The sequence below is a fragment of the Haliotis asinina genome, chromosome 8 (genome assembly GCF_037392515.1).
Source record: "Haliotis asinina isolate JCU_RB_2024 chromosome 8, JCU_Hal_asi_v2, whole genome shotgun sequence".
NCBI classification, from domain to species: domain Eukaryota; kingdom Metazoa; phylum Mollusca; class Gastropoda; order Lepetellida; family Haliotidae; genus Haliotis; species Haliotis asinina.
Window position 1 is genome coordinate 37774131 of NC_090287.1, and position 25752 is coordinate 37799882.

A 25752-nucleotide genomic window follows, 5' to 3' on the forward strand; every position below is an offset into this window, starting at 1 on the left:
ATATGTGGAAAAAGTTATTACTTTTCACTTTTTCTGTAAGGATAATTAATAGGACACGTGTTGAAGCCCATGTTCAATAGAATCTGATCCAGCAAATCATTAGAACTGGTTATTCTCTGCTGTTTTGTTATTTTATGTTCTACATTCACAGTTACTGTGAAGTATTTTGCCCTTTAGCCAGCGTCTATTTCAACCATGTATTATTGGGTAAGAAGACAGCTCATGCATGGACAAAAACACATTGTAGCAGTCTGATGAAAGTCATTAAACATATAAGTTCTTCTGGCCCATCTAACTTACATTACAGCGGTATGAAGATCAAGACGAGATGAACGTTACTTAAGATGGCGTATGGTCAGCTTATTGTTAAATACTTAATGTAGACACCCTGTTTGGATGAAAGGTTAGCCAATGATACCTATGTTCAATAAAGAAATCACAAAGGGCGTCTATTAAAGCTCATGTTTTTATGACAGGACGTAAATACAGTTCAATATATCACACCTTCCTGACTCAATTTAATGTAATAAATATCCTTCAAGGTATCCTCCCTGTAGTTCCATTAGCAAGCGATGCATGTATGATGTGTCATTTTGCAATAAACTTGAGTGTGCATGGATTCTTTTATATGCTTGTCTAGTTGTGAAGCTGCCAACAAACTGTCACTGTCTGGTAGGTTTCAATAGAGGTGAAATGGGCACTTGTATATTTCAATGTGACTGTTACGATTGAACAAACGCGTACCTCCAGAGTGGATAATATTACTTGTGAGGGGAAATCCATGCCATGAGATGGTTACTTGCCCATGAGATTGACTACATTAACCTTTCCAGGGACTGTCTGTTTAATATATTTCCTTCATTCACAAAACTGAGTTAAGGGCCGCTTCTCCATCTTGTTGACACAAAGAAAGCAGTGTTCTACCATACCCCTGTGATCCTACACCCCTTATATGTTCCTGAACAATACCGGCACCATGCGGACTCCATTTTGGGGACAAGTTTTGTTGGTCGACGGTTGGTTTACCTGGGTGCATCAGCGAGGACTATCAATTGAGTGTTATAATGGGTCCCAGCAGGCCTCCTTGCTGGTGGTTATAGGTGGGCCCGAGGCATCACATGATTGGCCTGCAAGTTTCACCCTGGTCAGAATACAGCACTACAATGTTGAGACATATCTCTATAAATGGGACGGCTGTCCAATCCTGTGTGGCATATCATAATAGAAATCGGAATGATATTACAGTCATCTCTTTGAAGAAACACTCTCCTACCACTCATAAGATGACTGTCATTTATTTATTCTCATTGTGGCAGATCATGAATGTTGTATTCGTAAATGATACAATGACCTCATCATTATATGTCATGTAAAGTAAATCCATAAAGAATGCAATAAAAACATCAAAGATAACTTGACTTTAAGTTCAGATCTGATGCACGTCATGTATCTGTGTCCTGACCTTGTTGTTGTATTATGTTCCCTACACCAATGGAAGCCGACAGAGAGTTAATAAGGATACTGAAATGGAACTTTCCAAAATGCAACTTTTCTCAGATATTTTGATTTTATACTACTTAATAGAAATTACAGCATTCCTGATTTTCAGTATAATCAGTTCTACAATCCAGCACATTGCCTAAACCGGATTATTTCTTCAGTCCCAATGAGTGCTGGTTTAGACAGCTTCATTTTCATCCAGGCAAGTTACACTTTAGAAATATTGCAATAGACTTCTATAGATTTGCATTTGTTGTTCTTAGCACAGTGCAGTGATTTGTATATGGTTTATTGTCAGGATAATTTGTTTTTCAGTTTGCCTTGAATTGAGTGTCTTACAGTAAAAAGTGTGTTTAAAGAAAAATCATAGTTTGAGTCAAACATTATAGTTTGTTATGTACCTTTTTTACACACTGACGTGTCTCCATCTCTGACAGGATGCAACACAAAGCACTTCTGTCAAGATGGAAACATAGCCAACACAGGTATGTTCCTGGCTGCATATACGTGTGTGTGGAGTGGACATGCAACAGCAGTTGACAAATTACCAACATATATTTACTGGAAGAAGAAAGATGACATAAATGGAATGTCTTCACACAGAAGATGTATATCCCCTTCCATTTTGCACTGCTTGCAAAAACTGGAATTGATGAGCAGAATGTGCCACCTTTCAGTGAAATATACTAATGTTTTAGAGATATAAAGTGAAAAAAAATCTAAAGCTATCTTTTCCATTACAACCACAAGAACTGTCCATTAGTGTTATTTAGGTCATCAAAGAAAAAAACATTTACTTATGTAATATAATGTACTTATATTCACTGGTTAACATTTTTGTTCATTATTTCAGAGGACCTTTAACATACTATGCACAAATGTTGAGGCGTAAATATTGTTTTCTTATTATTTGATGATCAAATAGGTTTTAAGCCATGAAAATTACACATATTAGATGAAAAATAATGTAAAGAATATTTGTTTATCATTATCTAAGGAGCGGAGCAAGAGTTCTCCTAAAACAGAACATTAAATAAAAAAAATATCTGTTTTACAGCATGGAGCACCTGTGGTATAAGGGGGATGATTCTACATCAGTAACCATAACTTGAGAAGCCAGGACAATTCACACATGTATACCTGTATATTACATGTTTTAGAATCTGTTACTTTTTAACACTTCCCCTCAAATCTAAATGCATCAGTAAAGATATTTGAAGTAACCATATCTTGAATAAAAACACTCATTCATTGCATTACTTTTACATTTTTGTTTATATATTCATGTGTATCAAACAAAAAGAACCTATATGTCTGAGTCCCCTCAAAATAACATACACCAGCAAAAGAAACGCAACTTTTTTGTCAAGTCTGTAATAGAAGATATGCTTAAACATGAATGTGTACTCATATGAGATTTCATTTTTTGGAAAATTGTGTTTCTTTGCTCTTCATTATATTTTAAGAAATAAATATCTTATGTTTAAAAATGTTGAATGTCTGTATAAGTTTCATATTTATGTGAGCCCTTCCAAATACCTGTACTGAGTAATGCAGGACAGTTTGTTTGAATGTTTTGATGGGAACAGTTCACCTTTAAGTAACAAGAACATTTTTCAACTCAGGCTTTTCAAGACTAAGACCTATTACTGTACAATATGGATGTTCTATTGCAGCTACATGTTTGTGTTAGGTATGGTGTTGAAATTGACGCAGCTTTGTGGAGGTCATACAATGATGTGCCAGTAACACTAACATGGAATCAGACATTGCATGCTTAGCTTGTGAGCCACCATTGATTCAACCTTTCACGTTGATATAAATAAGTGATGTTTTTTTCTGAAATGCACTAAGATGGAAGGGATTAATCCCTTTTACTGTCCCATACTCGATGAACTGGTTACCAAAATAGTTTAATTAATGGTATCAAACTTTAATCATAATTATATCTTCTGTGAGTAGTTGTCATGTCATCATGCAGGATTTGGGATCTTATTGTAGCCCTTCAACATACCACACAAACACAGATCCTTAAGATGTAAATACCCAGGGATCACCAGTCTGAAAACTGCACAGGCCAACCATGTAGTCTAAAATGAATGTAATTCCTAAACAGTTCCTAAAATAAACTCATAACGTGTAATAAAATGGAGCTTCTTCACTTTCTGAGACCCTGTGGTAATCTACACTTGCCACATATTCATCGGCAATGTTAGGTGTATTTGTTGTAGGGTTTGTATGGAAGACTTGAAACCACAATAAACAATGTTAATAAGGAACATGTTTATAGCAAACAGATGTAATGAACTGTTATTTGGTTCGGAATACTTGCTGTATATTTAACTTGAAAATGCATATAATGGACAAACTATAATTAGTAGTTCCTTTGGGTTTGTTACAGTATAGGAAGCATGAGTTACTAAGTGGGAAAACTATCAGTTGGTAGCAATTAGTATTTTCATTTTATACCACTTTCAGGAACATTTCAGCAAAATCATGGTTGCGAAGTGTTCCTCTAGCTTGTCTGCATTTGAACTTGGGTCCTTAGCATGATGAGTTGATATTTCACCAACGGGCTAACCCCACCATCACACAATAAAATTGCCTCTGTTCACCTAGCAGAAAATGGGTACCCGGTGGAATAAGTCATGTGACTATAACATCCTAGTACCTAACAGGCAGCTTGGGTCATTCGGGGTAATAATGAACTGTCTACACTATGAGCATGCTGTCAGAGTAGATTTAGCAAAATATATATGGACTAGTTATGAATTATAGATAAACTGGTCATTTTGACATTAATCAGTTTTTTGACCTTGTGCAAGCCCATGTCCTACAATGGAGATAAGGCTTGCTTAAACTGACACACATGCAGCAAATTCAATACAAGAGGAAAGAAATATGAGCAATTCAAACCATTTGGTAAGAAATGGCAGTGCATGCCACCAGAACTGCAGACAGCTACATTGTCATCAATGATAAATGGGTTGAGTGAATGTGCAGCTAATTACTTTCAAAAGCAATATATGTTTTGCCTGGAGTGGTTGCCAAGTTCCCCGATTGGCAGCTTTTAAATGGACAAGATGCTAAAGAAGGATGCAAGGTTGTTAAGTACACAAGATGGCATCTAGGCCGCCTTGCTCAGGTAAATCAGTCTTTGAAGGGGGATCTCATAACATGGAAACATGAATTCAACACGAAGATAATGGAGTGAAAAAGATGTAGAAACCAACAACTTAAGGACTTGTTACTTGTCAGTTTCTTTTCTGAAATCCATGTTGGACAGTTTTACCTGTGATGGCACGACACCTTGCATGTTGTTGACTAAGGTCAAGCTTCATGACTGTCACTATGCATTAGATGGATGGAAAGTGAATACTAGCTAGTTGTTCATTTCATGTGTTGTTAGTAGGGTCAGTTGCTAACAGTGTTTACAGTGTTACAAATATGGCACTACATCCGATGTTCACTTTGCAGTGTCAACTTCTGGTAAAACAATCAGTAATGGGTTCTTCTGGCAGCATGGCTATAGTCAAGGATACTGTTCAAGCAGACATTCTTGTGGTGGTACTTGTTTGTCAGTTTGTAGCATAACTTCCATTTCAGTCTTATGTATAAAACACATATGGATTAAAACATATTTGGTTTTGTGTTCCCCAGTGTAACTACATGTAGATTTTTTGTTAGTTAAGTGTATTGCACATACAAAACCATCATTAGCCTGGATGACGGAAGGATGTTTACTCTGTGTGAACTAACCAGTTGTATATTTGAAAAGGATTTGGCTGGTTTGTTGTTTAATCCCACAATCCGCGCGCCATATTACAGCTAAATGTTGTTCTTCTGTAACTAATCACGTCTGGACCATACAATCCAGTGATCAATAGCACTGACATCAGTCAACACAATTGGGTTATGATGATATGTGTCAACAAGGCCACCAGATTCCTTTATTCTTCTCTTGTGACAAACATGGGTTGCTGAAAACCAATTCTAACCTGGATGTTCAAGGGTATTTGAAAAGGAAGTAGAGGGAGTAGCCAAGGGCTGATTCCTTTCATATTTGTGGGGCTTCATTTTCAAATTTGTGAAGTCATTTGTTTGTTTCTGTTTATGCTGTTGACATTTTACTGTATTATGTCAATTTACACCATTACCTTACCTATGCAATAAGTTTATTGTAGACGTTACTAAAAATTGGTATAAACTTCGAATTTAGTTGCGTGTTTGTAGTTATTCATTGGTGGGAAAGAGTTCAGAATATGCCATCTTTGAAAACTGTAGAACTGTGAAAAAAAAAAATGTGTGCAACCTGACTGTGTTTTCAGTGCTTCGTTATCCTAGTGTACCTTAATCTGACATGTTTCACTGCAGCCACAAGTGTCGGATAAATGAGAGCTGACTGTACTTACGTTTTAAGCCTAAGGATATCAGTTACTATCATCTTTATGGTTAGTTTAACAAATATGGTTATGGTTGGGTTGAGTTGGGTAGGGGGAAGGTTAGTGTTTATGAGGGTTGATTGGTGATAGGGTTTGGTAACATTCCCATGCTCATTCGCTCCATCTCAGAGAATTGTGTAAGTTCTGTTTGTTCAAAAATGCATATATTTCTTATTTGTGATAACTTACCACTCACTTTAAAAATGTTGGTTAGTTTACGAACAAGAAGTCATTCCAAATATTTTGACTTTAATAGTTGTTTTAAATTTTAATGCTTCGTTACCTTTTCAGATTTTTTAGTTTCCTAACATAGGCAGTGCATGTGACACTAAAGAATATGGTTGCTAGGTTACTGGTCTTCTATAGGTATACTGATTATTGCAGCAGAACTAGAATGTTTTGCAATAAAGTATACTTGAAGCTTGCCTTCTTGTAATTTTGAGGAATTATGACTTTATTTGATAGTACATTCACCAGATATGTTTGATATAAAAAATTATTATTAAATCATGTATTCATTGAGTTTTGTGGCATCAAAACTGGTGCAGTTTGATGTATAAACTTTCAAAGGAGGATGAGGAATTCATTCAACCCCATGACCCTTGTTGAGGTCGTAGGTGTCAAACAGACAGTTAGCTGAGGGAGAGTCGTAAAGATTCCATTCAGCACTCCCCCCTTGTAATTGGCTCGGAAGCTAATTCATTGTTAAAGTTTCAAGATTCATTTAGCACTACATAGTGTTATGGGGATCAGTATCATGTTCCAAGTAGGCAGTTGTATTCGCTGAAAGTGCAAACGTGTTGATAAAATCAGAACTACAGACACAAGTACCTATCAACAGGCTAAGATTCCTTCACAGATTGCCATTATTTGCTTGATGGAACAAACAAAAGAGAGATTCAGGAACAGAGGTGCTTGAAAAAAACCACCCTAAGCTTTAAGACTGGAAATACAGCTAATTCAATGAAGGAGAAAATTGGTCATTACTGAGCAGATGCAGTGATCAATGTGAGTGGACATACAGAGGTCAGTTAACGTCCAGTCAAGGCTGACCTCCAGTGCTCACCTCAGCCAGGTGTGGCTGGTTCACCTGCACGATTGTCTGTGGTACAGACACGGTCATACATTTCAACAGTATCACATCACTTTCTGTAGTCCTCAGCACATAAAGGGGCAGCTACAGTCTGCTAGAGACATGAGTCACATGACACCATGAAATAGCCTCTCAGTGGGCTAGTTCTGGATCAGTGGTTTTTCACTTAGCTCGTACCTTTTACATAATTGACAAACTTTAACGCCAACCATACACAAGAAACCTACACCTTTTTCAGCTTCAGCACAATGACTCATGAGCGTTTGATGAGAGTCATAATGGAAAATTACTAATTAATCCTGTTAAGACAGAAGATACGTAGTGAAACATGACAGTAATTTTCCTCAGACAGAGAACTTGTGTGAACATGCATGCGTGCAAATTATGTCGATGTTGCACTCCATGCTGCCTTTACGATGCAGCTGATGTAATGTTATCTCTTAACTCTTGGTTCACTCAGTTAACTGGCACTATCAACAATGTTTCACATTTTTTCACCATAAGTGCATGAAATGTGTATGCTAAAGAGCTTGTTTCAGCATTTAAAGTGATGCACTATATTATTTTGAGATGCTTCTGTGAGTTTCTTGACCTGGTTCTTGTTTCAAATATAATACTTCATGCACTCAAATAGATGGTTCCTAAGGAGATGTGCATTAGTGCTACAGTCTTAAAGTTTTTATCATCTTTATACAGGATACTCTCATCTACATAGAAGAATGTTTGCTACAGTTTCGCTACTTTGCATTCAGCGTTTCCTATATTTTTACATCTTACTGAAATCATTTTCAATTAAAACATCAGTTTCAGGAAATCAAATACCATTCGATCATGTTTTTCAACCAATCAGATTACAGAACACACTGATTTTTGGTTTACAATTTTAATTAAACTATCAATGTTGAATAATGAAGCAACTGAAATAAATCCTTTGAAACATTTACCTGAAAAATCAGTTTATATAACAGTCAGGTGGTACCTCAATCAGCAAATATAGTTTTTACAAAGTCAGACAAATTGCACTTATAAATTAAGCCCAAGGTTGCATGAAAAAAGGAATGAGTGAGTGAGTTATAATTTAACCTCACATCAGCAATCTTTTTGAAAGCCATATAGTCATGTTACATATAACAGACACATAACAGTTGTTGATAACTTGAAAATATGTTGTTACAAGATAAGGTGATAATTAGATGGCAAATACCTTCTAAGTAGATCATAAGATCTGATGAAAGTGTCGTCTACATATATAAAAGTATCTTCAATGTAGATGTATCATCATATATATGATAATTTGATTTTTAGACTATGGCACAAGTAGGCTTCCATAGATTTCAGTTGGCTTATGCTGTCAGCTATCTTACATCTGGTATTTCACTATATCCGTAAAATCTCCAAAAAACATGCTCTCGGCTGTGTGAAAAATGTCCATTGTTGATTTAATAAAATGAAGACAATGCAAGTGCCATGACATGTACAAATTGTTTGTACATGCATGTCATGGTAGACATATCTGACATTGCTTGATGTAAAATTAGTCTGCCTAACAGGCGCAAACCCACACAATCTGAGACAAGGTCATTGTACATCAGGATGGAGGTTTAGGGAAGGACATGGGGATGGAAGTAACTGTTAAAAGTGAATGGACTGCGGTGTGTGCCCATAAATCACTAACTCTCACTATGCTTTCTATGTAAGTCAAAGATGACTGTATTTAAGTTAACCCAGTTGTGTTCTAAATGACAGCAAAATAGATGTTATTCACATGTCTTGTAGGTTTTCTTATTAGCCTACTTTCATCAGTTAAATGTCATTTAAAGTGAATGTTGTGTTTCAAAATAAAAAAATATTTTTGCTTACATCATTTAAATTGGTTCTCTGTCTGTAAACATTAAACAGCATGTCGTATACATATCTGAAAATATATTCTGAAGTGTAGTGTAAAGTATGTTATAATAAAAGTCTTCTTCCCATGGCACTGACTGTCTATTTAATGTCACAATGCAAAAACAACAACGAACTTTACTGTAAGCACTTAAAACCAGAAATAGCCTGTTGGCAAGTCTGTTTTAAAGGCTTGGGCCAAGATTTTTGAAGCTCTCTTAGTGCTAAGATAGTTGTAAGTTAATGATAATGCATGGCAATCTTAACGCTAAGAGAGTTTAAAAAATCTAGGCCCTGGTATTACATCGTCTGGTCAAAAAACCTGTTCAGAGTATTACAGATATAGTTTTAAAAAATTCACTAGTTTCATTCAGTATTGTGTGCAAAAGTTTGGGTGAAATTATGAGCAGTGTTAGCAGTTGGTTGCCCTAACTTACCGTAATTTACAGCTGTAGCTATCATGATCAGGTTACCACTTCTGGAGATGAACCCTAGTAGTCTGAGAATATGTAAAAGTATCATAAATGCCACGCTTTGACTTGAAATAAGTTTAAAATAAAGAGTTAATTATCAGTTTCTTCTACAAGGCTTTGTGATTGTTATGTGTATAAATAATAACAGCTAGTTACGCTTGTTGATAACCTGGCTGTTCTACCAGCAAGTGCCACCCCTTGTACAAAATAGCGAAAGGTGACAAGAAAATGATGATCGTTTGTTAAACAATTTTTTTATTCAGGTGTCCCAAATTATGAGACACATCATCAGAGTTGGTCTGTTGCAATTATTAGATTTTGTGTTAGTGAGCAATTCATCGGTCTCAAATGGAATCAAATGGACTGTAGTTACTGGGAGATGGATATTATATGCAAGAAACTTCAGGGCTAATTACTTACTGGTGTATTTCCATGTCTTGACGATCCTTAAAGATTCAGGTTAGAACTGGCACGTCATCATATACCTATTTTGTAGATTGATGCTCAGGCTATTAGTCACTGGATTGTCTGGTCCTGACTCAATTATTCACAAACTGCTGCCATATAACTGGAATAAACAACAAACATAAAACAAACCTAAATTTCACTTTACTGTGAGGTTAATATTTCACAAGATAACTACTTTGTAGAATTGATACTGCCAATCATGAGATAACAAACTGTTTTAGGAATTTTGAGAGATTTGAGTTTTATGCCGCTTTTAGCAATATTCCAGCAATATCATGACAGGAGATGCTAGAAATAGGCTCTGTACATTGTTTCCATGTGTATATCGCTCTTTGGTCTGACCAGCAAACTCTTTAACCACTAGGCTACCCAACCTTTCCTTTAGGGATTGTGAACATCAGTTCAGTCAAAAACTTCTCACACTTGAAATAAAACGTACAAATGTGTTCAGGTAGCAAATGCAGTTGGCATTTCGTTTGACATCTGCTGATCCAATCCTTCCTTTCTTATGTTGAAGATGCTTATTTCCTGCAATAACGGCTATGTAGTAGCCTTTCATGTTCTTCAGCAGTTTATGATTTTATGTGTCCTATTGTTGCATTGAAAGGTAATATTCTGTGACAGTAAATTTCCTATAATTACATTACATTAGCTGCCTTTGATCATATATTCAGTCCCCTAAAATGAATTTTTTGCAAACTCAGCTATATTTCACAGATTAACTGTTTTCAGTTTAATATTCAGACTGGTAATAATATTGAATATTCAGTGGTAACAGTGAAAATGAAGAGCTTGCAAAAGTGAATACTCTTCTCTTTTTTGCCCATTTTACATTTAGTGACTGTATCTTCAGTGAGCCTTCTCAAAATAAACAAGGTTGGTATGTATTTCTGACATGCAGCTATCAAGTATCTCCTACTTGTTTACTACCATGCTGAGGGCTTGTCAGACATGTATTTTCATTTCATGAAGGGAAATATTTGTCCAGTGTGCCTTTTGCATACACTGTTAAGTTTGTAACTTGAACATACAAGCAGCCTACCATGTCTAAAATCGACATCAGTAAATAATAATGCTGACAGGATTCCATGACAAACTAATTAACTGGCTTTGATGGTTTTGTAATAAACAGCCAGCTGATTATGTACCTGTCTGACAATAGAGAGACAGCAGGAATGCAGTATTGTCTAGTCTACAAAGTTTTAAAACTACAGCTTTATATCAAACAGGATAATAGGTCTTAGTTTTCCATTATCCACCATAAGTTTCAAAATTAATTTCTGTTTGTTTAATTGAAATTTAGAAGAATTATTCACATAACATTAAAGACCTCATTATTGAGGGTTTAAGAAGTACTGAAGGCAACTTTTTTCATACTGCTTAATACTGTGATCTAGCAACTACTCAGTATATTTTTTGTTGCATAATTAGATAAAAAAGCAACAAAATCATTTCCAGGTATGATCAAAGTATGATCACTACCATAACGTGTGTTTTTGAATGTTTGTGAATCACTATCAAATAGAGATCATGTCAGGTGGCAAAAGGGTGAGCGTGCCATGCCCAACATATGACTGTGGTCACAAACACATGCAAAGTCAGCTCAGTTGTTCAAATGAAAGAAAATGGAACTTGCATTATAAGTCAAAACAGGAAACAGGACTATTTTATGTCTTTTTTTTTTGAGTACAAATAAGGCTAATGAACAAGAGGCTCTTTGAATGATATTTGTCTATAGCCTGTGATATTATTGTAAATTGAATTAATAACCATCCTTCCCTCCTCAATAAGTGAAAACCACCTAATTAGACCTATTAGCTTTTACTACACTACAGTCCTTGGACTAATGACGAAAGTAACAGACTGCTTCTTAACCATCACTTCCTGCTTCAGGTGGTGCTCCGTGCAGCCCGGGCAGTTCCAGGTGTCGGAACCTCGAGAAGTGTATCCCTAATGCACGAGTCTGTGATGGTTTCAATGACTGTGGGGACAATTCCGATGAAGAAGACTGCCAGACAATAGGTAGGTCAAACGTGCTATGAGGGTAGTCAGTCATACAGACCGTAAAGCAAATATATCCAAGAAAGCCCACACAAGTCTAGAATATGTGGCAAGTCTTGATTTCACAGCTTCATGTAAATGAAGAAAGTCTTGTGGCTCCTTTTATTTTGTTTAACTATGAGCATTTTTTCTGTAAAATATGTTCATTTCTGAGAGTAGTTCTTAGCCTAGCTGAAAATGTTGGTTGATAAGGCCTAAGTCTTACATGGAAAGAATTGCATAGTATTGATAAATTTCTGAAGTAGTCTTAATGTTATATTCGTGTTTATTCATTAACAATGTTTTGTTTTCCATGGTAGAAGCCAACAAGCAGTGCGGGCCAGGTCAATCTATGTGTAGCAGTATCAAGAAATGTGTTGCTGACTCTCAACGGTGTGATGGACACGATGACTGTGGAGACAACTCTGATGAAGATGGCTGTCAGAGCACAGGTACACATACAACCAACATGCTCAATAACATCACTCAGACCCACCATCTTCATGCACTCATCACTTGAGAACCATGTACATCGCTTTGGGTGCATCCTGTATTTTGGTGTATTCAGGGATAAGAAACCCATCATTAATTAAAGATGGAGGGATAGATTGAGTGTCAGTAATTTTGGTGTACTAATCCCTGAATGTAATTATACAACCAGGCTATTAGGACTAAAAAAAATAACTAAATATTCTTGAGTCAAGGTAAGAAGGGTGAATGCACTGGGTTACGATTACTCTGGTCAAATGTTTGACCCCTTGAATGACCTGCCTGCAAACACAAACTGCAAGCAATCATTTGTTATTTAATGTCTATTTCTCCAGGAACCTTTTCAAATATATGTTATTTTTTCAAGACCTTTCTTTAGAACCTGTCATGTTGTTATATGATCCTCCCAGGATTCTCTTTGGTTTTTAATTAGGTTTGTACGTAGAGATAAGCCAGGCATAGACAGATTAATACATCTGATTTGCTGAAAATGTGCTTTCCCTACAGTGTCCTTTTCAACATGGATAGAATTTCAACTTTTTCATAGTCTCTCATCTACCCTTAAATATCTGCTAAGTAATATAATGATATAATACCAATATTTTAGTCTATCCCAAGAGCCTGGATCCTTTCAAATTGGGTTACAAGTGATGAGTGCATGTTACATCTAACAAAATAATCTAATGGTAACAGCATGACAGTTATCGAGCATGGATTCATTAATCAGTAATTGTTTGTCCGACTGAGCTAATAAGATGTATGGTAATGACCTGTCAGGCCCACAGATTATACATACTGACAATGTCATCTCTTCTCTCTTCTTTTTCTTGTCCGTCAAATGGCTGTGTTTGTGATTATACTAGCACACATGAAGTGTGAAGTAATCTGATGAAATATCAGAACTAATATGGAAGGGTTGTTGTTGGCTCGGGTGATATAGCTGTTATCCTCTGGTACTAACTGACATACAGATATGTGCTTTAACCAAAGTTAGAATACAGAATGGTACCTGGTGCCTCAAACGGTGGATTTGACTGCTTCTCAAATTGAAAGCAGTTCATGATACAGTTTTGGCTAACTTGTGCCAAGAGAGACAGGTGCATGTTCGGTACTGGCAAATTTCAGTATATGCAGCTCTGTGTATTCCAGTAAATGCTTGTCTTTGTGTCCTTCAGCATGTCCTGCAAAAATTAAACTGTCATTTTCAGAAGCATTTAGTGAACTGTGAAGGGTTAGAACCCAGGTCTTGAGCAATCCAAACTTGAGCCAACTAATGGGATCAGGTTATCAGGCTTTCTGACTTGTTTGACACATATCATCGTAACACAATGCGTAGATTGACGCTCATGTTGTTGATCACTGGATAGTTTGATCTAGGTTCGATTACTGAGAGACTTCCACCTTATAGTTAAGATATTGCTGAATGCAGCATTCATTAAACCACAAGCAAACGTTTAGACAAATATGTACCGGTGCTTCTATTCTGAATATTACCATTTTGGTGTACAGGAGTGAGTGAATTGTTTTATGCCACACTCAGTATATGGTGGCAGTCTGTAAATAATTAAGGTCGAACCAGACAATCCAGCATTGATTGGGAACCTATGACATGTATCAACCAAGTCAGCGAGCCTGACCACCCAATCCCATTAGTCGCCTCTTACAACAAACATGAGTTACTGAAGGTCAATATTCTAACCCGGACCTTCATGGATCTGTTGTACTGGAAGCATGTTTAACACTCACAATGGACTCATGCCAGAGTACCATTCTGTATTCCAATTTTGGTTTGGCTATATATCTGCATTCAGAAAAGTACCACCTGTGCATATCCTAAGGACCCAACAACGACTCCTTAAAGAAAACTAACTGTTGTGTTGGTGATGTGGTAACTGTACATGTACCTGCAGATGGAAGGGACGAGTGTAGTCCTGGCTCTTCCATGTGTCGACGAATCAGGAAGTGTGTGTCTGACTCTCAGAGGTGTAATGGTCATGACGACTGTGGGGATAATTCCGATGAGGAAGACTGTGTAACCAATGGTACTGGTGCTCAATTTTGGTGAATGTTTCTAGTAGTCGTAGTTGTAGTGTTTGTCCAATAATAATGGCTTTTAATTATAGATCTACATGGTCTAATTGCTTTTGTGAAAATTAATTCATTTCATGAGTAATAATGGCCTGAATGACGATGCATGTATAGCAATGTAGCGTACATGATTGACAGGTGTCAGTCAATGTGGGACTGGATCCTCCACATGTCGCAGAGTCAGGAAATGTGTGGCAGATTTACGTCGGTGTGATGGATACGATGACTGTGGTGATAACTCTGATGAAGAGAACTGTCAGACTTATATGGAAGGTTATTCTAACTTCTTATAGTTCTCCAAGCTGTAAGCTATACAAAGTAGAATCATATTAATTCAAATCTAGTATTGGTTAAGTTCGCCAAAAGTTTTCTAAAAATAGCTAAATCTTACAAAGGTCATTTAAAATATTCAAGAATATTATGTTCATCACAAATCTTACCATTACTTATTCACCAGAAACCATCAGAAATCCATGTGGTCGTGGAAGATCAATGTGTCGTAGTGTCAGAAAATGTGTGGCCGACTCACAGCGTTGTGATGGATTTGACAATTGCGGGGATAACTCTGATGAAGAGAACTGCCAAACCAAAACCAAAGGTTGTTTTGTTTTATCTACCAACCTGACTCCTGATATTTCCAATCTCTTGAATGTGAACAACATAAACCTTTAGACTACTTAGACCTTGGATCTTAGAAACATGTTTCTTGATGCACAAAACAAAAAAAAGGGCAAGAATTTCTTGTAAATGGTATATAGATCTGCAGACTAAAATATTAAAAAGCATAATAAGTAATGTGTTGACAACTATGCAAAGGTTGAATTGTGCATCCATCAAGACCTTTTACACAGAACACTTTCTCAGAAGGAGAAACATAACTAGTTAATATCTGGTAACTATCGAGCAGATTTTGTCCTTTTGATGTATACAAAATCAGTACTCTGAAATAAATTATACACAAATGAAGAAAGCCAATAATATTCTCAGACACCAACAGCAATCCGTGTGGCCGTGGACGATCCATGTGTCGTAGTGTCAGGAAGTGTGTGGCTGACTCACAGAGATGTGATGGATATGACGACTGTGGTGACAACTCAGATGAAGAGAATTGTCAGACAAAAATTAAAGGTTAATGCTGCAGTATTTATAGAGATAGAATACAATGATGCAAATGTCTAGGTCTGGCTGTAATGTAATTATTAAGTAAACGTTGAATTAGTTAAAGTAAAATTAGTTTCTAACCTCTTACTTTGCTTTCTTTTTATTAACATATTACACTCACTATGTTTTTGGACTTAAGGCTTAGAATAGTCTGATATTAAAGTGAATATTGCAAATGTTTAACAGACAACAACAACAATCAATGTGGCCATGGACGATCCATGTGTCGTAGTGTCAGGAAGTGTGTGGCCGACTCACAGCGTTGTGATGGATATGACGACTGTGGTGACAACTCAGATGAAGAGAATTGTCAGACAAAACTAAAAGGTTAATATGAAAACGTCTGTAGCTGGTAGGTTTTAATTGGAAGATGTGAAAAATAGGACTGGAAGCATTCTATTTTCTTTGTTAAGATAGCAAAACCTAAAATTGGATTTTTAATAGACTCAGCCATGCAAACATATTCACATTTCACAATAGATATCATTTACGTATATAATGATTTATTTGTAGTTATGTAAAATATCAGGGTACATTTATAATCCAGTGATTATGTTTTTTCAAACTATCCTGTCACAAATTTTAACAGACAACAGCAAAAATCCATGTGGTCGTGGACGATCCATGTGTCGTAGTGTCAGGAAGTGTGTGGCCGACTCACAGCGTTGTGATGGATATGACGATTGTGGTGACAACTCAGATGAAGAGAATTGTCAGACAAAACTAAAAGGTTAATATGAAAACATCTGTAGAAGTAGAATACAATAAAAACATCCAAGTGTCTGTAGCCACATGTATAGTGTGTCAAGGAAGTAAACCTTTTGGGAGATCAGGCTCGCTATTCTCGAAACATTCGTAACCTTACGAACTTCTTTAGCCCATTCTTAACACATTGGCTACGATCAAAGTTACGAATTCTTAGGGCTACGAATGTTTCGAGAATAAGGGCCCTGATACTTGCTTCTTTCTTGTGATGACAATTAACATATTCTGGGAACCAACTAATTTTGGACAAAAAGACAAGAATAGCTTGATACTGAAGTGTCATTTTGCAAATTTTAACAGACAACAACAACAATCCATGTGGTCGTGGACGATCCATGTGTCGTAGTGTCAGGAAGTGTGTGGCTGACTCACAGCGATGTGATGGATATGACGACTGTGGTGACAACTCAGATGAAGAGAATTGTCACACAGGAACTAAAGGTTCTTTAAATTGAAACTCATTCCTCGCTAACAGAACTTTACAGGATGTATTATCGGACCCTCTATTATTGTGGGAGTTAATGTTGATAATGTGTCACACAATCGCAGCACCTTTAATATGATCGCAGCCATCCTGATTGCCTGTTTCAAATTGAAACAACTATATTATCGTGGTATTGCTATTTTCTTACTTTGACTCGTGGTACAAGAAAGTGACACTGCCATATGTTTACTTCAGACAAGTTATGGATCCAAATAGTTTTGATATTAAAAATTATTTTGGAGTTCCATTAAGTAAGATTAGAAACATCATGTTTTTATCCAAAACACCAGAAACTTCTGTTCATTGGGATATGAGGTAACAATAGAGTTACAAAATAATTTTTGCTGCTGCATGCAGGGTGAAGTTTCACATTGTCACTTCCTGTTTCAGGATGGAAAATATGCAGATGACCTGATAGTCATTGCAGGTTTATTCTGATGAAGTAATTTTTGATTCGTGCAACATGCAATGGCAGGTCACACTAGTTTCAAAATGTCCTAGAAGCTACTGCAAAGATGAATATTTTAATATTTCTTTGCTTAAATGTGATGTTCCAATGAAAAATTTCCTTTTTCAAGAGCAATGAAGTTTTTTTGGAATTTGCATATGTAAACAGCTGATGCGGGGTGTGGTATTTCCAGCTTTGTCGATGTTTTCATGTGTCAGGATAAAGCAAGAACCTGCAATAATAGAGAGTCCCAGTATAATTTTGAACCATTGTAATGATAACAAATGGCTTTCCTTGAAACTGAAGAAAGTAGTTCCTTTGTTAACCTTACCACTACAACTGTCCAAAGTCTGTTTCAAGCAATAGGTTGTGGGATAGCCTTTTGGTTAAAGCTTTAGCTTGTCACACCTAAATCCCAGATTTGAATCCCCATATGATACAATGTATTAGTACCAGGGGGGACAATAACATCAAACCTAATGCATTGATCTTGTACACAAAGATTCAAATAATGTGCTGTGATAATTTTTGAAATACAAAATGTATGAAATGTCCAAATGATTTTTCAGGCAACAACAATAATCCATGTGGTCGTGGACGATCCATGTGCCGTAGTGTCAGGAAGTGTGTGGCCGACTCACAGCGATGTGATGGATATGACGACTGTGGTGACAACTCAGATGAGGAGAATTGTCAGACAAAAATAGATGGTTAGTGTTAAAGTATCACCAATTGGTAGACTTCAGTAGGAAACAGGAAATGAATAGGAGTGGAAGTATTATCAAATCTGTTGCAATACCAGTTAATGCTGTCATGGAAACGGTGGCTGTGATGACAGCTCAGATGAAAAGAATTGCCCTCCAGAAATATAAGATTAATAAGGAAGCATATGTAATGGTGCACCATGAAAAATTATGGAACATTTCTTCAGTGGCTAGATTGTATCAAGCAGATGAACATGAATTTTGTTTCAGGAATATCATTTGCTTCTCTTATCATGACAGTTAACATAATCCTTTCACTAACTATGCTTTGGATTAAAGGATTAAAAATAACTTGATGTTGAGGTTGCCCTGTAAATGTATTATTTTGCAAATGTTTAACAGACAGCAACAACAATCCGTGTGGTCGTGGACGATCCATGTGTCATAGTGTCAGGAAGTGTGTGGCCGACTCACAGCGATGTGATGGATATGACGACTGTGGTGACAACTCAGATGAAGAGAATTGTCAGACAGAAATAGATGGTTAGTATGAAAGCATCACTACTTGGTAGACTTCAGTAGGAAAATAAAGGTAAAGGTTAATATTGAAGCATCTGTAGAGGTAGAATACTGAAGAGATGCTAATGTCTTGGACTGTGTATAATAGATAAACATGAATTTAGTCTTAAGGCCAGACCAGTTCTATTTCTTGTTTTACAGATTATGCCCCCTGAAAACTTAAAGGCAGGTGTGAAAAAAACTTAAAATATAGTTTCCAATCAAAATAAAATTCCTGCTAAATACTCAAAGTGTTTTACTTTTGGCAATTTATTAAGTGAATATTGGTCAAAAAAAGGCAACCTAAAAAGTATTTTCTGGTGAGTTTACATTTTTAGCCAGTAATAACATTAGGATTTTATTTTTTGAGCGGAGGAAATTAATTTCTTATTTTTTTTCTTATTCTTGAAAAAAATATGGCAGCTGGATCCGTAAAACAAGAAATAGAATTGGTCTGGCCTTAGCAAGATCTTTTGCTTCTCTCTTATAATGACAATTGGGATATTCCTCTCGCAAACGATGTTTTGGGCTAAAGGATTAAAATAATTTTAAGGTATCCTTAAAATGTATGGTTTTGTAAATGTTTAACAGACAACAACAACAATCAATGTGGTCGTGGACGATCCATGTGTCGTAGTGTCAGGAAGTGTGTGGCTGACTCACAGCGATGTGATGGATATGACGACTGTGGTGACAACTCAGATGAAGAGAATTGTCAGACAAAAATAGATGGTTAGTATAACAGTATTACTAATTGGTAGGTTTTGGTAGGAAAATGGAAATGAATAGGAATGGAAGTGTTATAAAATCTTTGTAACAGGTAACAGTTTATGTTGTCATAGAAACTATGACTGTGATAACAGCTCAGACGAGTGAGTGAGAGAGTGAATTTGGTTGTGATGGATATGACGACTGTGGTGACAACTCAGATGAAGAGAATTGTCAGACAAAAATAGATGGTTAGTATTAAAGTATCACTAACTGGTAGACTTCAGAAAGAAAAAAGGAAACAAATAGGAAGGGAAGTTTTATCAAATCTGTTGTGAAACATGTTGTCATGGAAACGGCGATTGTGGTGACAACTCAGATGAAGAGAATTGTCAGAAAGTAATAACAGGTTAATATGGAGGGATCTGAAAAAGTAGACTGAAATAAAACTTACAACTATTGTATATAAAGTGTTTTGAGCAAGTATAAATTTTTTTGTTCAGTTTTTTTGCTACTTTCTGATGAAGATGATTAACATATTCTGGTAACTAATTAATTTTGGAGAAAAGGACAAGAATAGTTAGATTTTGAAAGATTTTATTGCAAATTTTGCACAGACAACAACAACAATCCGTGTGGTCGTGGACGATCCATGTGTCGTAGTGTCAGGAAGTGTGTGGCCGACTCACAGCGATGTGATGGATATGACGACTGTGGTGACAACTCAGATGAAGAAAACTGTAAAACCAACAATGAAGGTCCGTGTGAATAAGTTAGATTTTGTTTATTGCATATATTATGGTACTGAAATATAGAAATATGTATGTTCACTGCTTTTTGTTTTAATATTAATCTGTGCCAGATATAATTACATCACCAGCATATCTCGGAGTTATCTTCCATATACCCTCTAACATGATCCTTGTTTTCTTTGTCCAAGCCTGTGAAGCTCCGGGTTAGAACTGGCCTCCAGCAACCCATGCCTGTTGTATGAGGCAACTAGTGGGATCAAGTGGTCAGGCTCACTAAATTGGTTCATGCATGTCATCATATCCCAAATGCATAGATTGATGCTCATGCTGTCGATCCTCTGGTCCAGACTTGATTGTTCATAGACTGCTACCGTATAGCTTGAATATTGCTGAATATAGCGTTATAGAACAAACAAATAAATCTTTGCACCAAAGGGAGTCTGCGATCTGTGGAATGTTGTTAACATGGAAGCAAGTAACTTTCATGATTGTCAGGAAATCACCATACATCTTCTATATGTCATCATTGTAATTAAAATCCATGAATTTTATTCTGCCTGCATCATCACTTACTCTGTATCACTTTCTCAGACAACAAAAATCCATGCGGCCCTGGACGATCCATGTGTCGTAGTGTCAGGAAGTGTGTGGCCGACTCACAGCGTTGTGATGGAAATGACGACTGTGGTGACAACTCAGATGAGGAGAATTGTGAAACAGGTGGGGATAAACATATCTGTCACCAATAATTACAATTCATTTGTTACAGTCGACAGACAACAATGACTCTAAAGAGTGAGTGAGTGAGTGAGTGAGTTGAGTTTTACACCACTTGTAACCATATTCACAGCAGGAAACACATGAAATGGGCTTCATGCATTGTACCCGTGTGGGGAATCAAACTCGGATCTTTGGCATGATGAGACAATGTTTTAACCACTGGGCTACCTCGCCAGTCCAGTAGTGACTGTCAGTATGAGATGTAAGTTTGAGATAGTGATATGAAATATATCCATTGTAACATGTTTCTTTTTCATCTAGAAATTGACACCAATCAGTGTGGGAGTGGATCTTCCATGTGTCGCAGTGTGAAGAAATGTGTGTCTAATGCCAAGCGTTGTGACGGATATGACGATTGTGGGGACAACTCAGATGAGGAAAATTGTATCGATTCAAGTGAGTACCTACTGATTGTCATAAGAGCCGACTAACAGGACCAGTAGGTCAGGTTCGCTGAATTGGTGAACCCATGTCATCGTTTTCCAGTTGCATACATTGATGCTCCTACCGTTGATCACTGGATTGTCTTGTCCAGTCCTGTCATAGCTTGATTATTTACAGAATTTGGCCATATAGCTAGAATATTGCCGAGTGTGGCATAAAACTAAACTCACTCATGTGAGTAAATATTGAATAATAGTGCCAGGTACCATAACATATTGTGCATAGACTGTTACACTGGTCACAAACACATGGAAGGGCAAGTCTGTTGTCTACCTGATAAAGTATGTTGAAATATGGTCCAAGTGAAAATGAAGTATATTGACAGCTCTGCCGTTGTTGAATATGCTATTTAAGATGCCTCATCTGGTGGGGCAAGGTAGGCGAGCTGATTGAAGCACCAGGGTAGTGATTCAAGAATAGCTTGAGGGGTGGGACTGAGCCCACCTGTGACCGGTGTAAAAACTTTAGAGTCAACTCTTCCAGTGTTGTCACAACCTCTAGTGTACAACACAATACCCTGTGCACTTAAAAGAACCCACAAATCTGTTGGTATATGACCAGATGGTGGCCGTATGAATACATGCAAACACCTAGTTGCGGGTACAGCAGTATTCAGTAAGCTTGGACAAAGTACTGTGACTATGTGTCTCAGTCCACCCACCTGTTAATGGGTGTCTTGTAAGGATGCGAAAACTGAAATAACTCAGTGCACCTAGTGGCAGCAAGAGTTGTATGATCCCTGGGGACTTGAGATTGATAGTACCTGTGTTGAAACTGACATCCATTGAATCAGGGAACAAATATCAGAGCCCTCAGCATGTACCAGCTGCATGGATATGTGAGCTACATAAATATCCAATGATAGTAATGATAAAAAGCGTTTGTCTAGGCTTATGGATGTATGTGGTACATTTCAGTTAACAAATGCCGTAAAGGCAGTTCCATGTGTCGCAGTGTCAAGAAATGTGTGGCCGACGCCAGGCGCTGTGATGGATACGACGACTGTGGGGACAACTCAGATGAAGAGAACTGTGTCGATTCAAGTAATTACCTGAGTTTACTTGAATTCCCTTAAATAATAGCTACAAAACGATTTAAACAATCGTTATAAGAAGTTTCTGTTGTAACTGAATCTGTTGACCAATCCATTTATCCAACAATCAGCTTTATCTGATGCTTTTGTTGGTAACAATTTGAATAAACGTAATTTAGTCTCATTAATCTCACAATCCAGCATTTTGACTCCTGACAGCCCCAATTAACAAGCGACAGTATAATGACTTGGTAATTAGTCATGTTAATCTGACATTGAGATAATTGCATGTGAATACACTGCATGTGTCTCTCAAGATGTTATGATCTAAGATGCTTTGGTGAAAGATTTGGTTATCAAATGATTATGCTCTTTTTGCATATCGTCACTATGCCTTGGCGTCACTGTGCCATTCTAGTCAGCCCCCGTGTAATCGAACACTTTTGCATTACGTCACAAGGAAATCAACTTCATGGTGCATGTCAGTCGCCATCGCCTCATACAGCCTGCTACAGTAAACTTAGCTCTATTGCTTCCTGTTTCTTGGTTTGCAGTTGCGTGACTCAGCTGACATCACTGGTGGAAACATTATGTATATGTTTTCTGACAGATAAAATGTCTCATAGTTCATCTCACAATTTTTCAGCAACACGGTAACATTCGCTATGTTTACTTTCCCACAGTGCAGTTGTGGATTGTTGGAGTACCATCCTCGTGCTTTTATTATAATAGTTCAGGGTAAACTATACTTTATTACAAAAAACATTGGGGTAGGGCGAACTTTATTTCCTAAATATGTGAGGAGCAATGAGGATTGTGATCACAAATTCTGCCATGTGATGAGCATCATATAACTGCTGGAAAACAGAACGTCAAATATATTTATTGCTTGCCGAGGGAGCAGCTGTTTTGTCGTTTTATTGTTTACACCCATATTTGAATGCAAGGACTGATGAGGGTTTCATAAATGTTAAATGAAAATAGGAATTGATTTTGAAAACAATGAATATTACCTAAGAATATTAACATGTGATTGAAACAGGCAGTTTGATTGGCTGACAAGTCAACAATCAACAAAATGTCTCCTTTCCTGCATGTGTTCAAGAAAACATTTAGCACTTTGAAAAGGCTCAGTTCTTGTTGAATTCATGAATAAGGTTGGAAACAGATACATTTATTGATATTTGTTACATCTACTCTTAAATCCATAGCCGTTCTATTCTGATTTCTGCATAAAAAAGTTGACACATAGATCTGGAGTTCTACTTTCTCAGTTTTCACACAAACGAATATCTTGACATATGTATCATTTAGCTGTAAAACGTGTGATCTGAATTTAATATGTCCTGTTTTTGACTGTGAAAGTGATCTGCAACACACAGGTATTATATATTACAATACGGTATGGCAGATTTACTAGTAATGTGAAAGAATAATGTATTTTGTGTTGTATATGTGACTTGCTACTGACTGATAAATGACAATGTTGATGGTTTTGCTGTTCCTAAGTAAGTCATGCAAGACCCCCCATCTGTTTGTTTGTCTTGGACACCTGTCAAGATCTAGGCTAGAATTGATCTTTAGTAACCCATGCTTGTCATAAGAGGTCATCGCATCCCAATTGCGTAAATTGATGCTCGTGCTGTTGATCACTAGATTGTCTTGTCCATACTTAATCATTTACAGACTGCCACCATATAGCTGGAGTGTTGCTGAGTGTTGAATGAAACTAAACTCACTGACCTACTCACTCTTTGTCTTGGCTTATGGACATATGTGGTACATTTCAGTTAACAAATGTCGTAGAGGCAGTTCCATGTGTCGCAGTGTCAAGAAATGTGTGGCCGACGCCAGGCGCTGTGATGGATACGACGACTGTGGGGACAACTCAGATGAAGAGAACTGTGTTGATTCAAGTAATTACCTGAGTTTACTTGAATTCCCTTAGATAATAGCTACAAAACGATTTAAACAATCGTTATAAGAAGTTTCTGTTGTAACCTGAATCTGTTGACCAATCCATTTATCCAACAATCAGCTTTATCTGATGCTTTTGTTGGTAACAATTTGAATAAACGTAATTTAGTCTCATTAATCTCACAATCCAGCATTTTGACTCCTGACAGCCCCAATTAATAACCGACAGTATAATCACTTGGTAATTAGTCATGTTAATCAGACATTATGTTTACTAAACTCACTGACCCACTCACTCTTTGTCTTGGCTTATGGATGTATGCGGTACATTTCAGTTAACAAATGCCGTAAAGGCAGTTCCATGTGTCGCAGTGTCAAGAAATGTGTGGCCGACGCCAGGCGCTGTGATGGATACGACGACTGTGGGGACAACTCAGATGAAGAGAACTGTGTTGATTCAAGTAATTACCTGTGTTTACTTGAAGTCCCTTAAATAATAGCTATAAAACAATATATACAATCGTTATAAGAAGTCTCGTCGTAAGAGGCTTGTCGTAAGAGGCGACTAACGGGATTGGGTGGTCTGCTGACTTGGTTGACACAGGTCATCGTTTCCCAGTTATGTAAATGGATGCTCATGCTGTTGATCACTAGATTGTCTTGTCAAGACTCGATTACATACAGACTCCCACAATATAGCAGGAATATTGTTGAGTGTGGCGTAAAACTAAACTGAGTGACTGACTGATTGACTGACTGACTGACTGACTGACTGACTGACTGAGTGACTCTCTCTCTCACTCACTCACTCACTCACTCACCCACTCACTCACCCACTCACCCACCCACCCACCCACCCACTCACTCACCCACTCACTCACCCACTCACTCACTCACTCAAACACCCACTCACCCACTCACTCACTGCCTTGCCTTATGTAAGTATATGGTGCATTGTTTCAGTTAACACATGCCAGGAGGGCAGTTCCATGTGTCGCAGTATCAAGAAATGTGTGGCTGACGCCAGGCGCTGTGATGGATACGACGACTGTGGGGACAACTCTGATGAAGAGAACTGTGATGGTGAATACAAATTCTTGTCATGTATTTCTTTTGAAATTACAAATAAACCAGTGTATGTAGATAAGGCTAAAACAACTGAATTCAGTACAGTGTCACATATAACATTACTTTGGATACTTGATTTGCCCAAACTCATGCCATAAACCTCTACAGTGAGATGAGTGAGTATAGTTTTAACCACTTTGAGCAATATTCCAGCAATAATCTCAGCATGGTACCCTGGAAATGAGCACCACCCATTGTACCCCAGTGGGGAATTAAACCCAGAACTTTGTGTTATAAGTGAACACTTTTCCCACAAGGCTACCCTGCCACCCTTTCCCCTTTATGACAAATACAAAACAGAGTAACAGGAAGTACACCTTTTAGTATGGTGTGGCCAGGAGTTGAAACCACCAACCTTCCTTTCAGCTTTTTGTACTTTCTATCTCCCAGTTC

The 25752-nt window shown here is 37.2% G+C and overlaps 1 protein-coding gene across 11 annotated transcripts in view; it reads left to right on the forward strand.

Annotated features, from left to right (window-relative positions):
- Positions 1-25752, forward strand: part of LOC137293771 (papilin-like) — a 150831-nt gene that overhangs the window by 77263 nt on the left and 47816 nt on the right. For 4 of the 11 annotated variants that reach the window (XM_067824485.1, XM_067824491.1, XM_067824488.1 and 1 more), the window contains exons 16-34: positions 11754-11882; positions 12221-12352; positions 14300-14431; positions 14616-14750; positions 14935-15075; positions 15465-15605; positions 15825-15965; positions 16228-16368; positions 16704-16844; positions 17905-18045; positions 18442-18582; positions 19189-19329; positions 19923-20063; positions 20649-20777; positions 21099-21233; positions 22199-22324; positions 24105-24230; positions 24567-24692; positions 25195-25314. In XM_067824485.1, the coding sequence (XP_067680586.1) occupies positions 11754-11882; positions 12221-12352; positions 14300-14431; positions 14616-14750; positions 14935-15075; positions 15465-15605; positions 15825-15965; positions 16228-16368; positions 16704-16844; positions 17905-18045; positions 18442-18582; positions 19189-19329; positions 19923-20063; positions 20649-20777; positions 21099-21233; positions 22199-22324; positions 24105-24230; positions 24567-24692; positions 25195-25314 (2559 nt within the window). The remainder of the gene's footprint in view (positions 1-11753; positions 11883-12220; positions 12353-14299; positions 14432-14615; positions 14751-14934; positions 15076-15464; positions 15606-15824; positions 15966-16227; positions 16369-16703; positions 16845-17904; positions 18046-18441; positions 18583-19188; positions 19330-19922; positions 20064-20648; positions 20778-21098; positions 21234-22198; positions 22325-24104; positions 24231-24566; positions 24693-25194; positions 25315-25752) is intronic. The other 7 variants (XM_067824486.1, XM_067824489.1, XM_067824490.1 and 4 more) reach the window with 7 other exon arrangements.